This window comes from Nerophis ophidion, linkage group LG02 (genome assembly GCF_033978795.1).
Source record: "Nerophis ophidion isolate RoL-2023_Sa linkage group LG02, RoL_Noph_v1.0, whole genome shotgun sequence".
In the NCBI taxonomy this organism is placed as follows: Eukaryota; Metazoa; Chordata; class Actinopteri; order Syngnathiformes; family Syngnathidae; genus Nerophis; species Nerophis ophidion.
The window spans coordinates 76,849,101-76,864,100 of record NC_084612.1 but is presented as its reverse complement, the minus strand read 5'-3'; the positions used below and the strand labels follow the sequence as shown (position 1 = coordinate 76,864,100).

General features: G+C 39.7%; 1 protein-coding gene and 1 long non-coding RNA gene across 11 annotated transcripts in view; one reads left to right on the top strand and one right to left on the bottom strand.

Annotated features, from left to right (window-relative positions):
- The window catches only part of LOC133546085 (uncharacterized), a 424,415-nt gene that overhangs the window by 143,477 nt on the left and 265,938 nt on the right, over positions 1 to 15,000 (top strand). The gene's annotated exons all lie outside the window — the stretch shown is intronic.
- Positions 1 to 15,000, bottom strand: part of slmapa (sarcolemma associated protein a) — a 107,682-nt gene that overhangs the window by 8,662 nt on the left and 84,020 nt on the right. For all 10 annotated transcript variants that reach the window (XR_009804954.1, XM_061891756.1, XM_061891738.1 and 7 more), the window contains 7 exons: positions 14,982 to 15,000; positions 12,834 to 12,908; positions 8,565 to 8,665; positions 8,230 to 8,434; positions 5,620 to 5,737; positions 5,269 to 5,440; positions 5,069 to 5,203 (listed from right to left, as the gene is read on the bottom strand). The exon at positions 14,982 to 15,000 is cut by the window's right edge and continues 107 nt beyond it. Coding sequence is in view for 9 of the 10 variants with exons in the window: in XM_061891756.1 (XP_061747740.1) it covers positions 5,069 to 5,203; positions 5,269 to 5,440; positions 5,620 to 5,737; positions 8,230 to 8,434; positions 8,565 to 8,665; positions 12,834 to 12,908; positions 14,982 to 15,000 (825 nt within the window). In the remaining variant the exon portion in view is untranslated. The remainder of the gene's footprint in view (positions 1 to 5,068; positions 5,204 to 5,268; positions 5,441 to 5,619; positions 5,738 to 8,229; positions 8,435 to 8,564; positions 8,666 to 12,833; positions 12,909 to 14,981) is intronic.

Here is a 15,000-nt window from a genome sequence, read left to right as displayed (position 1 = left end):
CGCAGGCCTAAATTTACCGTATGCCTTTGGTAAACGCCGGAGTGAGAAGAGGTTTTAAATTAATTAGCGCCCCGGCGGCAATTCAAGGAAAGACGTTATACTTCCAGAAGACGTGAGACAGGCCTCAACGTTGGCAATGTTCAACACGTTTATAAAATTGTGCATATGACAAATAAAGCATTTTATCTCCACTTTTTGATTGGTTTATTTTGAATAATGATGGTTTCATTATGATTTTAATTTGGATTATTTCATATTTTTATCTTGTAATTTTCTGTAAAGCACATTGAATTGGCTTGAGTACAAATGGCGCTCTATAAATAAACTTGCCTCCCCGATAAATTACACAGCTACGTTTTCCTTTCCACTTTCTATTGCACTCGAAATCATTCTTCAAATTAAAAATTCACATTCAAATGCCAATGTAACGTTGTCGTTTGAAAAGGGGCCAGCTGGTGGGTGGTCACTGATGACCTTTAACCTCACTGACCGCGTGCCGGGCATGTGGTAGGAATTTACAGAGAAGCGACGTTATTTATTTGTCAGTCTAATTGTGTTTTTAAACATCCTGGTGCGAGGGAGGAGGAGGAGGAGGAGCAGGGGGAGGAAGGCTCACAGAAGGGGTCTAACGGCGAGTAGCTAGCATATGCTTTTTATCAGCAGGGAGGCGAGGCCATGAGGTCACATGACGTCAGCTCAGCTTTGTGTCTCGTTGATTGTTGTGGCAATCACGCCAACATGATGATTAGAAGTATATTTGCTATGAAATGATTCTGCTCATATTTTTAACTGCTTGCGTCTCCAGGGTAGGCGGCGGCGATCGAGTGCCTTTAAAACGTCCACACGTATGACACACACACACACACGCACACACACACACGGCGGGGCTTCTGCTGCAATGCAAATAGACAACACAGAACAAGAAGGGGAAGTCCAGAACAACGAGCAAACCCACAAAACAGCTGAAGATATTGGCATCAAGACTTCCTTTGCCATAATTACAGGTGGAGCAGGTGTGTGTGTGTGTGTGTGGCTGCTTGTATTTCTACCCTTCTTGAGACATGAAGAAGGAAAAGCATCTTCCATATGAGGAGGTGTGAACAAGTGATGACATAAATGATGGTCCCAATATCATTGCATCTAATAAAGCAGGGGTGCCCACACTTTTTCTGCAGGCGAGCTACTTAATTGACCAAGTCGAGGAGATCTACCTCATTCATATCTATAATTTATATGTATTTATTTATGAAAGAGACATTTTTGTTAACAAGTTAATGGTGTTTAATGATACTACAAGCATGTTTAACACATATAGATTCCTTTCTTTCATGAAGACAAAAATATAAGTTGGTGTATTACCTGATTCTGATGACTTGCATTGATTGGAATCAGACAGTGGTGCTTATAACGTCCACATTTTCAAATGGAGGAGAAAAAAAGTCCTCCTTTCTGTCCAATACCACATGAAAGTGGTTGGATTTGGCATCTCATTTGTCCAACTTGCATACTTGTTTTTAAACACTTTGTTATGAGAGTACGATATGTGTGTGTGGCCCTTTAATGTGTGACAGCAGGTGAGTGTGTGGGCGAGAGAGGAGAGGGAGCGGTCTGAGGGCGGGGGAGTGGCTAGTGTTTTTGTGTGGGATTTTGACTGTGTGCAAGACGTAAATAAAAAGCCACGATTTGCAACTAATCGCTGGACTCGTCATTTTGCCCTGGAGTCCGGAATTGTGAAGACCCACTGCTGGGTAAAGTGAAGGGTGTTGCCCCGAGAATCCATCGGCGCTAGAGAAGTGTCTCCCCTGCGCTCCTTGACTACGGTCTAGGCGCCGGAAGCAGGAAAGGTGCAACAACTTTATAAGAAATACATTGGCATCAAACTCCGTAGCTTGCTAGCTTGTGCACGCTAACTTTCTGAGACTCTTATTTTGTTAGCACAGGCAGGATGAAGCAGGTCTTTTATGGTGAAGACAGGAACTGTGCAGTCGGTCTTTAGGGTTTTGACAACAAGTACGGCCCAAGAGTCTGTTGAAATAAAAAGTGTTTCTCTCCGTCCTGTCAGTGATTTTTTTCTTAATAATGAGCTCGCAGCAGCCAGCGTCATCTCACAAGATCCTCGGGTGCCGAGAATGTCAAACAACTGACGAAAGTGAAGTCTTGGTGAAGATTCATAATCGCTCATTTTTATGTCTATTTTTTTAATGCCTGGCTGGAGATCGACTGACACACCCTCCGCGATCGACTGGTAGCTGGCGATCGACATAATGCCGACCCCTGTAATGGAGAATGTCTCATTTGCACCGCTGCTGGCGACATCTATCTAAACTAGGGTCGTCCCAAAAAGGAGGGATTTTTTAAAGTTTGAAAAAGTGCTCCTCCTCTGGTCAACATATGAAATAAAAAGTGTGTGTAAGAAATTGAAATGCGCCCCCTGTGGCCAAAATTTATTTAAAAAAATAAAATAAATATGTATATAAAGTTTAAGTATCACTGATATTTACACACATTATGTGTGTGAAATTACTCTTTGCATTTGACTTATCCCCTTGTTCTACCCCCTGGGAGGTGAGGGGAGCAGTGAGCAGCAGCGGTTGCCGCGTTCGGGAATCACTTTGGTGATTTAACCCCCAATTCCAACGCTTGATGCTGGGCGCCAAGCTGGGAGGTAATGCTCCCATTTTTATAGTCTTTGGTATTACTCGGCCGGGGTTTGAACTCACAACCTACCCATCTCAGGGCGGACATTCTAACCACTAGGCGACTTAACAGAGCCACATATATAAAGAGTGAAGTGAATTATATTTATATAGCGCTTTTTCTCTAGTGACTCAAAGCGCTTTACATAGTGAAACCCAATATCCAAGTTACATTCAAACCAGTGTGGGTGGCACTGGGAGCAGGTGGGTAAAGTGTCTTGCCAAAGGACACAACGGCTGTGACTAGGTTGACAGAAGCGGGAATAGAACCTGCAACCCTCAAGTTGCTGGCACGGCCACTCTACCAACCGAGCTAAATTGCCCCAAAGAGAGACATACTGTAATAATTTGAAGTAAACAATCAGGATTAAAAAATCATTTTAAACAAAAAATTAAAGCTGCTAGCAGCGATGGACGAGACTGCTTTGGCTTCTGCCCCCGTGACCCAAGCCCGGATAAACGGTAGAAGATGGATGGATGGATTATTACACAGAGAAAAATTTAGATACATGTCTTATACATCAGTCTCATAGTAATAACAGTTATAAAGTTGCTTGGGCATTTTATAAGGAGGCCTTGGTGCCGCCATTTTGAGACTCTAATGCAGGGGTAGGGAACCTATGGCTCTAGAGCCAGATGTGGCTCTTTTGATGACTGCATCTGGCTCTCAGATAAATCTTAGCTGCCATTGCTTAACATGATAAGTAATGAATAATTCAGCTGGTAATCACAGTGTCAAAAATAACGTTAAAAATACAAACCATTCTCATGCATTTTCAACCATCTATCCGGTTTCTACCGCACCTGTTCAAGAAGTCGGATTAATGGTAAGAAGTATTTTATTTATTTTTGGTTAGCCTCAGAACAACAATGTTATTAAAAAGAATAAGAGACGTATTATACTCTAAAAATAAATGAGAAATGGGTTGTACTTGTATAGCGCTTTTCTACCTTCAAGGTATTCAAAGCGCTTTGACACTACTTCCACATTTACCCATTCACACACACATTCACACACTGATGGAGGGAGCTGCCATGCAAGGCGCCAACCAGCACCCATCAGGAGCAAGGGTGAAGTGTCTTGCTCAGGACACAACGGACGTAACGAGTTTGGTACTAGGTGGGATTTGAACCAGGGATTCTCGGGTTGCGCACGGCCACTCTCCCACTGCGCCACACCGTCCCCAAAAAGTTGGTCTTTCTTAAAATGCACGCATGTAGTTGTATTCAGTGTTAAATATATATATATATATATATATATATATATATATATATATATATATATATATATATATATATATATATATATATATATATATATATATATATATATATATATATATATATATATATATATATATATGGCTCTCAAGGAAATACTTTTATAAATATTTGGCTCTCTCAGCCAAAAAGGTTCCCGACCCCTACTCTAATGCATGGTGAATATAATGCAGTTGTTGTATTGAAGTGGGAATAGCAAACTTCCTGTTAATTTTAGTTGGGGGCGGTCAGTGTATGAAATATAGGTCTCAGTGAGACCCATATTGAGATTTTTGTTTCATGTGTGTATGACAGTCCTACATTGAGTTAGAAGCAGTTTTGTCTGAGCAGGAAGCCGGCATTTTTTGACAGCAGTGAACAGAACAGCACCAGCCACCAGTTCTTTCCGGGCTCCTAAAATCCAGGGTAGTAATTAAAACTCTTTCATCAACTTTTAATCAGAAGGGTTCAATCGCTCTTCTCTTGCTTATTTGAAGCCGAAACGACAAACGGCCTCAATGGACATTAAGTTTGAAAAAAAGCGACATTTTTTAGCGACCTTTTGTATTGAAGGGGGAATTGCAAACTTCCTGTTGATTTTAACTGGGAGATAAGAGTGTATGATGTAGGTCTAACTGAGGACTACGTAGTGGTTTTTGTTTCATGTTTCTACGACGTTCCTACTGGAAGTTAGAGACAGTTTTGTCTGTGTTTTCTTCCTAGGGGGCGCTAGAGCGCAATTTTGAGTTTTGTTTTTTTGATTAGATCGCAATTTTCGGCAGTCCTGATGTGTGTGTCAAATTTGGTGAGTTTTGAAGCATGTTAAGGGGGTCAAATTACAGCTCAAAGAGGCAGCTCAAAGGGACATCGGTCCATAATAATAAAACCTTTCAAATTCAATAGGGTCCTCTGTCCCAAAGGGACATCGGTCCCTAATAAACTAAAAGCTTACCTTTTTTATACGTGCATAGTATGTATATGTTATTAATGTTGTAAATACACATCTTTATATATCAGGAAAGGGTGGTCCTCAAGAGGTAAGCATATTTCAGAGGTCTCAAGAAGGTAACAAATACTAGAGTGTGTGTGTGTGTGTGTGTGTGTGTCCTCACAGAGCTGTTCTTGTCCTGCTGCATCTTCAGGCTGCTCCTACACTGCTCCAGCTCCTGGTGGATGTTTTTCTTCTCCTGCTCTGTTCGCTCATAGCGCTGACGAAGGTCCGACAGCTGTGACTGTGTGTCTTCATACTAAAGCACACGCAGAAACAAGTAAACACTTGTTTGTAGATGCATCCTGTGTATCCTGAGACTACCTCTCTCTGTAGAGTGTGTGTGTGGCCCTGGGCCCGGTCCAGCTGGCTCTTAAGCTCACTTGCGTCCTGCAAGTGCTGGTTCACCAAAGAACCCAGTTTGTCCTGCAGAACTTCTTCCCTCTTCCCCAAAGACTCCACTCTGCTGTTGAGGACCAGACTCTGCGCTTTGGTACTGCAAAGACAAAAAGGGCAGATTTGGGGTTGGATTCTATTGCTGCAAGTTGCGAAGCGGGAAATCCTCGGGGAAACGTAAGGAACCGCCATAAAAAGGCAGTTTGATGTATTGGAAAAAAACAAACAAAGTCATGACAAAGAAAACTATGCGATAGTAAATATGGTGCATGAGTGTACCTGTACAACTCTGACTCCAGATGGCGCAGTTTGTCCGTAAGAGTTTTCTTCTCACTTCTCAGGCCTTCACAGTCTTGCTGCAACGACACACACCGCTCTTGCAGTGCAACACACTCCACTAGTGGGAGCAAGACAAGGTTATTGTAGTTAATGACCGTGGAACACACAAACATGCGCACACTATATATATATATATATATATCTATATATATATCTATATATATATATATATAGATATATATATACTAAAATCCCATTGAGATCAAATATCTCTTTTCCAACCTCCAGGGTGATTCAAAAAGATTAGGCCAAAATTATCACTAGATATTCCTAAAATGAAAAAACAATAGAAAACCAAATTTGAAGACATATTTCATGCTTTACAAGTGCTCAAGATGGCCACCACATACATCATCAACATCAAGCCGATATGAGAATGCACTTTAGCGGAATCTCTTTGATGTTCAATTGTTTCATGTGGGTGACTTGTTCCCGAAATGTGCCAAACAAATGGAAAGTCGCTTCATCGCGAAAGACTTGACGTGAAAATAGAGTTTCATCATCGACTCACAGAATGTCCTTCGCATCTCCTTGTCATTATTAGTAAGTGCTTGGACAAGGCTAGGTTTGTATGGTTTCATACATAATTGAACAGCGCCGAAAGGATTACATGACCACAACAGTGAACTTGTAACACAATAAGACTTGGATAACTCCTGTAACAAATGACCATTGATTCAATCTATTACAATGCTTTAGAACCAAATAAACATGTGATGATTTTGGCAAATTATTTTTGATCCACCCTGTGTGTGTGTGTGTGTGTGTGTATATATACATATACACATTTTTACACACATATATAAAGTGCACTACGCATAATAAACACATTATTATTATTGCTACTACGGATAATTTGAACAAAAACTCCTTAAAACAGCCCACTACCTATAATATAGGCTTTTTAAACATCAGATCATTGTATCCCAAAACGTTATTAGTTAATAAGGTCATCAGAGACAACAATCTTAACATCATCGGTCTCAGCAAAACCTGGCTTAAACCAGATGACTTTTTTGTGCTAAATGAGATATCTCCTCCTAACGATACGAATGCGCATATTGCCCGTTCCCTTAAAATGGGTGGGGGGGTCGCACTAATATATAACAAAAACTTTAACCTTAGTCCTAACATAAATAATAAATATAAATCATTTGAGGTGCTTACTATGAGGTCTGTCACACCACTGCCTCTGTGCCTGGCTGTTATCTACCGCCCGCCCAGGGCCCTATTATCAATGAATTCTCAGAGTTTGTTGCTGAATTAGTGACGCACGCCGATAATATAATTATAATAGGGGACTTTAATATCCATATGAATACCCCATCGGACCCACCTTGCGTGGCGCTCCAGACTATAATTGATAGCTGTGGTCTTACACAAGTAATAAATGAACCCACGCATTGCAACGGAAACACGATAGACCTAGTGCTTATGCGGTCCACTCCAAGGTTTCCCATAGTCATCATTGTCACCTACGTCCCACTGGGTGTGAGTTTTCCTCATACGTCCCACTGGGTGTGAGTTTTCCTTGCCCTTATGTGGGCTCTACCGAGGATGTCATTGTGGTTTGTGCAGCCCTTTGAGACACTAGTGATCTAGGGCTATATAAGTAATCATTGATTGATTAATTGATATATATATATATATAAATATATACACACACACACACACATACATACATACATACATACATACATACATATATATATATATATATATATATATACACACATATATATATATAAACACACATATATATATATAAATAAATATACATACACACATACAGCATGTATTTACACACATTTATAGATACGTAGATAGATGTACATACATTTATAGATACGTAGATAGATGTACATATATACACACACACACACACACACACACACACACAATACAGGCCAAAAGTTTAGACACACTCATTCAATGCATTTTCTTTATTTTCAGGACTATTTACATGGTAGATTGTCACATCAAAACTATGAATGAACAAATGTGGAGTTATATATACACAAAAAATTGTGAAATAACTGAAAACATTTTCAACAATTTTCTAGTTTCTTCAAAATAGCCACCCTTTGCTCTGATTACTGCTTTGCGCACACTCGTGGCATTCTCTCCATGAGCTTCAAGAGGCAGTCACCTGGAATGGTCTTCACTTCACAGGTGTGCTGGAAGCTCATGGAGAGAATGCCAAGAGTGTGCAAAGCAGTAATCAGAGTAATTTGGCTATTTTGAAGAAACTAGAATATAAAACATGTTTTCAGTTATTTTACCTTTTTTTGACAAGTACATAAACATGTGTTCATTCATAGTTTTGATGTGACAATCTACAATGTAAATAGTCAATAATAAAGAACACACATTGAAAGAGGAGGTGTGTCCTATATATATATATATATATATATATATATATATATATATATATATATATATATATATATATATATATATATATATATATATATATATATATATATATATATATATATATATATATATATATATATATATATACATATACACACATACAAACACACGTACCATGCAGCTGACTGTTGTTCTGCTGTTGTTGCTGCTGCTGCGTGAAGGCCTCCTGCAGCCGACGGATCTCTTCCTCATACTTGGCGGCGGTGCTCCTCCAGTGCTCCAGCTCGGACCGCACACCACCCAGGTCCTCCTGTAGGGCGGCGATGTCCCGCTCCCGCTCGGCTGTGGCTGCCTCCATGGCGTGCCGCAAGACGAGAATCTGACGGGCAGGATAAGAGCAGAAAGGTCAGCTGAGATCTACCTCATTGGCTCTAAGAAATGCTTCCTGTTACAGGAAACGGAGAGGAAAGGGGGATATGAATGACAGTACTGGACATGACAGTGGTTACCTCCTCCTGGGCTGAGTAAAGCTCCTCTCGGGTGCTACAAATGGTGTTCTCCCTCTGCTCCTTCAAAGCCTCCATGTCAGCCTGCAGCTTCCCAAGCTGAGCTACGCACACACGCACACACACACATGCGCGCGCAAACACACACACACACACACACACACACACAAGCAAACAAACGCGTTAGCCAGAGCAAGCCAGACAAAGACATACAGTGCATCCAAAAAGTATTCACAGCACTCCACTTTTTTGTGTTACAGCCTTACTCCAAAATGGAAGAATACCACCCCCACCCCTCCTTTATTTTGCAAATATATTACTATACAAAACTAAGAAATCACATGTACATAAGCCTCACTCCAAAATTGAATATTTTCCTTTTTGTCCTCCAAATTCTCCACACAATACCCCATATTTTTTAATGCAAATATATTACTGTGAATACAACTGGCTCATAGGGCACTGTTTGCGCAACATGTGATTGGATACTCACTAGGGAGTCCCAAGTGAGTATCCAATCACAGTCTTGTTAACTACTACTGTCAACAATGTGTGATGTAATTGGCTTTCACAACTGTCTATCAACTCTATGTGTTCTCAAATTAACCCGGGTGTGGCTCTGCTCCCAGTGAGTATCCAATCACAAAAAATACAAAACTAAAAGAAATCACATGTACATAAGTATTCACATGTTTTGCACAATACTTTGTTGATGCTCCTTTGACAGCATTTACAGCCTCAAGTATGTTTGAATAAAATGCCACAATCTTGGCACCCCTATCTTTGGACACTTTTAACTGTTCCTCTTTGCAGCACCTCTCAAACTCCATCAGGTTGCATGGGAAGCGTTGGTTTTCGTGCAGGCTGTCTCTGTACATTGTTGCATTCATCTTAGTTTAGTCAGGGAGGTGACCAAGAACCCGATGGTCACTCTGTCAGAGATACAGCATACCTCTGCGGAGAGAGGAGAACTTTCCAGAAGGACAACTATCTCGGCAGCAATCTGGTATCGTGGCCAGACAGAAGCCAATTCTACGTAAAAGTTTGCCAAAATGCACCTGAAAGACTCTCAGACCATGAGATAGTAAATTCTCTGGCCATATGAGACATAATGTGGCGTGAATGCCAGATGTCATGTTTGGAGGAAACCCGGCACTGCTCATCACCAGGCCAGCACAATCCCTACAGTGACGCTTGGTGGTGGCAGCATCATGCTGTGGGGGTGTTTTTAGCGGCAGGAACTCAGATGTCAGGATAGAGGGAAAGATGAATGCAGCAATGTACAGAGATATCCTGGACGAAAACCAACGCTTCCCATCCAACCTGATGTAGCTTGAGAGGTGCTGCAATTAGGAATTGGCGAAACTGTCCAAAGATAGGTGGGCCAAGCAAGCCTGTAGCATCGTATTCAAAAATACTCGAGGCTGTAATTGCTGCCAAAAGTGCATCAACAAAGTATTGAGCTTAGGCTTTGAACACTTATGCACAATATTAGTTTTATTTTTTAATGAATCTGAAAAAAACAAAAAAAATGTTCACATTGTCTTTATGGGGTATTGTGTATAGAATTTTGAGGACAAAATGAATGGCTGTAACATAACAAAATGTGGGAGACAGTGAAGTTCTGTCAATTTCTTACCGGATGCACTGTACATTAGAGACTGTGGAAAATGTTTGTTTCAGTGTTTCTTAACAATAGGCCGGTTATCTGTATCTCAGCTGTGGGCCGCAGCGGTACTCAGTCGTAATACACTTTTCCACCACTTGTGGCAGTAATGACAATATCAAACACACAGAAGAAGTCTGGAGCTACTAAAGTCATAGATACGTTTCTTAAAGGGACCATAGTATGCAAAACCAACTTTTTATACCTATTGGTAACTGTTTTTGTGTATTTGGGATCTGCATAAGTCCCAAAAATGGAATATCAAGCTTTGGGCAGTTTCATACTTTGGCTAAACCATCCATTTGGAATTTGCTTTGTACATTTTTCTCATTATCAGCGGATCATCCATAAATGGTATAAATTAGTGTTTGATAATAATCTTGACCAGGCTTATCCTGTTAAAATGTAAGCAGGTTAGATATTAACCTAATTTTGATATGAACTTATTCAGTGTTAATATTTGAGTGGAGGCATGTAAATAAGACCTCCCACAAAACGGCGCATGCTGAAGAAAGCGGCTTGAAGATGATGTGTAAAACATCATCTATGCAACATTTTGACCAAAGAAGCACCATTACATGTTACGTAGACCACAAGGAAGTGTTCTACAAGTAGAAACTAATCATAATATGACCCCTTTAATGTGCCTTATAACCCAGTGTGCCTTTTGTAAGAAAATAGACCTACTGTATTTCCTTGAATTGCCGCCGGGGCGCTAATTATTTTAAAACCTCTTCTCACTCCGGCGTTTACCAAAAACATGCGGTAAAGACAAGCATGCGCTAATTATTTTAAAACCTCTTCTCACTCCGCCGTTTACCCAAGGCATGCGGTAAATTTAGGCCTGCGCTTATAAATTTGAATGTGATGTAAGGCTACCATCATCCATCCATCCATCCATTTTCTACCGCTTATTCCCTTTCGGGGTCGCGGGGGGCGCTGGCGCCTATCTCAGCTACAATCGGGCGGAAGGCAGGGTACACCCTGGACAAGTCGCCACCTCATCATGAAAAGCACATTTAATACAAAAACGTTATTATGGTCTTACTTATAAATGAAGTCCATCCGCAGCTCCTTCTGAACAAAAGCATCGATAACTTGTTTATAGAAGTCTTCCTTATCTTTCTTCAGTTTTAAAAGTCTCTCTGTCTCGATGGAGATCTTCCTTTATTACCTCCTGCTTCGATTGAAAGTCCAGTTTAGAAAGCTGTTTTATTTTAGATATGTAATCCTCCATGTTAAAAGTGCAAGCGAGAGGAAAAAAAATAAACACACGCTGCTCACTCTTGCTGTTTGTTGTCACTTCTTCTGCAGCCGAGTAGTCGCAAGAAGGATCACTAGCGCCCTCTACCACCAGGAGGCGGAAGTCATTTATGGACTCATATTTGACACACGCAGCTACGGTATATTAATAAAACATAGCGGCTTACTGTTCTTTTTAGCATATTCAATAGCTTGGACCTTAAATCCTACTGAATAGCTCTTAATCTTCTTCCCTTTATGCGATTTCAAATGATTGAAATCAGCCTCCTCCATTTTGAAAATGATGACAAAGGAAGAGTCACTCGTGATGTGACGAGTTTGACCCGGCAGAAATTCTAGGCATATGCTAATTATTTAGCGAAACGAGTTTGACCCGGCGGAAATTCTAGACATGCGCTAATGAAAATAATATTTTGCGAAACGAGTTTGACCCGGCAGTAATTCTAGGCAGGCGCATTCTATATACCCGGCGGCAATTCAAGGAAATACGCTAAATAGACCCGCTCATCGGCAGCTCGCTTTATAATCCGGTGCGCCATATAATCCGAAAAATACGGGTAACATGGACCACAAGTAAAGTTTTTAAATGTAGAAAAAAAATCATAATAAGACCACTTTAAGCGCAAAAATGATGACTAAAATGGCAAAGCTGTATTTTTATGTGCAATTTAAGAAACATATTGTTATAAATTTATAATTTTATTTTAGCACTGCATAGTTGCATGTACATTTATTTTTCATCAGTCCCTTCTTTTGCAGTTTGATTAGTATTTGTTTTTCTAATCAGACTGACTTAAGCCTCGATAATAATCTTGACAAGGTTTAAAATGTAAGCAGGTTAGATATTAACCTAACTTAGATATTAACTAATTCCGTGTCAATATTTGAGTGGGCCCCAGGCCCCTCTGTAGTGGAAAAATCGGGCCCATTAGTTAAAAAAAAAAGAAAAATACCCTGCTTTTTTGTGAAAAAGCAGCAAGACACACAATGTGATATCCCTTGTCACCAAAGTTAAGCAACCTGTCGATTGTTTAATGTTTTACAATACTTAACTTCTTTTTACACTTGTGAGAAGACAAATGAAACATGACACAAATCACATCACACACTCGTCAATAAAGACTGTGCGTTGTATTATTGAACTGTTAATAATTAATGTATTTGTACATTTATGACAACTAGTTATTAAAGGCTTATGATGGAAACAGCCAATTATATTATATAGGGAAAACTAGTGTACACATTGGAGTTATTCACGGTCCCAGAATGGATTGTGTTTGACTTTTCAGGTTTTGCCGTGTGCGTGTGTGTGCATACGTGTGCATGTGTGTGTTGGTACTAACTCTGCAGGTACTGAATCTGTTTGGTTGACTCCTCGGTCTGCTGAGAGTTATTCCTCCTCCCCTCCTCCAGCAAAGCTGCAAATATACAGGTTGACATTCATCATCCTTATCATGCAAAGCAACAACTTCACAAATGAATCATCAATATCAGTTTGTCCACATGCACGTTCAGAGACGACCACAGTGTATCCCACCAGACCTCCTCTGGACCTCTTATGCCATCTGACACACAAGTAATTCATGTATAGATAGATAGATAGATAGATAGTACTTTATTGATTCCTTCAGGTGAGTTCCTTGAGGAAAATTAAAATTCCAGCAGCAGTGTACAGAGTTGGGATCAATTTAAAAAAAGAGTAAAAAGTAAATAATGGGGGTTCAAAAGGAAACAAAATAGAGAAATATTACAAAAAGAATAAAAACAATGGGAATAACAATATAACAGTAAAATAAGAATACAACAAGACAAAGTAGGCAGTAGTGACCATGTTATGAAAACGTATTGCACTGTTAATGTTTTGAATCCCCTGTCATCATTGTACCCCCCGCCCCCCGTCCCAGAGAGGAGTTGTACAGTCTAATGGCGTGTGGGACAAAGGAGTTCTTGAGTCTATTAGTCCTGCACTTGGGATGAAGCAGTCTAGAACTGAACAGGCTCCCCTGGCTACTGATAACGCTATGCAGAGGGTGACTGGCATCATCCAGGATGCTCACTAGTTTGTCAACAGTCCTCCTCTCTGCCACGGTCACCAGTGAAGAGGACTGTTGACAAACTAGTAAGCATAAGTATGAACCATACTGAAAGATTCTGGCTCTTGGGCAAATGGAATTGAGGTCTCCTGATGTCAAATCTTCCCCAGAAGATTAGGAAATGTTACAAAACGTCTGTATTTTGCAAGAACTACATACAGTTCAGGCCAAAAGTTTGGACACACCTTCTCGTTCGATGCGTTTTCTTTATTTTCCTGACTATTTAAACATTGTTGATTGTCACTGAAGGAATCAAAACTACGACATCTGTGAAGTGAAAACCATTTCAGGTGACTAACTCCTCTGGCAGGGGGCTCCCCTCGTCTCTTTTAATGCACAACATTGGACACATAGCAAGAGTGGTCCTCAGGTCCTGTTGATCAGGGGCAGCAGCTCCACAGCCACAGATCCACTTTTAACCACTAATAGCACAGTCAAAATGAAAGCTTGTTCCCATAGGCACCATAAACGGTTAATAATGTTTAGACAAAAGTGTATATTATATATACTATTATATATATAGTATTTATATAGGTGTGTGTGTGTGTGTGTGTGTGATGGATATGTGTGTATATGCATGTGTGTATGTATGTGATTGTGTGTGTATATGTATATATATATATATATATATAAATTGTATATATGTGTGTGTACATATGTAAGTGTGTGTGAATTTAAATGTATTATATATAGACAATATATAGCAGCAACCACTGAATTGAATTATATTATATATATTATTGTATTATATATTATATATATACAATGTATATGTATAGGGGTGGGACCTAATAAGTTTACTTCTTCCCACTCCCTTTTGAGCCAATCTTGACATCTACAAAAGATTAGTCACATGTAATGTTTTCAATGTAGGTGTAAAAATAATGTATTTATATATTTCTTTTGTATTTTATGTCATTCTCTTGTTTTGTTTGCATGGCTCAAAATAAACCATTCATTCATTCATTCATTAAGCTCATGGAGAGAATGCCAAGAGTGTACGAAGCAGTAATCAGAGAAAAGGGTGGCTATTTTGAAGAAACTACAAAATTAAACATGTTTTCGGTTATTTCACCTTTTTCTGTGAAGTACATAACTCCACATGTGTTCCTTCATAGTTTTGATGTGACAACCTACATAGTCATGAAAATAAAGAAAACGCATTGAATGAAGAGAAGGCGTTGAAACAAGTTGAAACACTTATTGGGGTGTTACCATTTAGTGGTCAATTGTACGGAATATGTTCTGAACTGTGCAATCTACTAATAAAAGTATCAATCAATCAAAAGCGTATCCAAACTTTTGGGCAGTTCTGTATGTATACCTCTATTCATGGCCAATAATATATGTACATTATGATTAATATCATCAGTACTAAAACGGTATACAGTAGGTCACCTTGAAGGTCCAGACATTT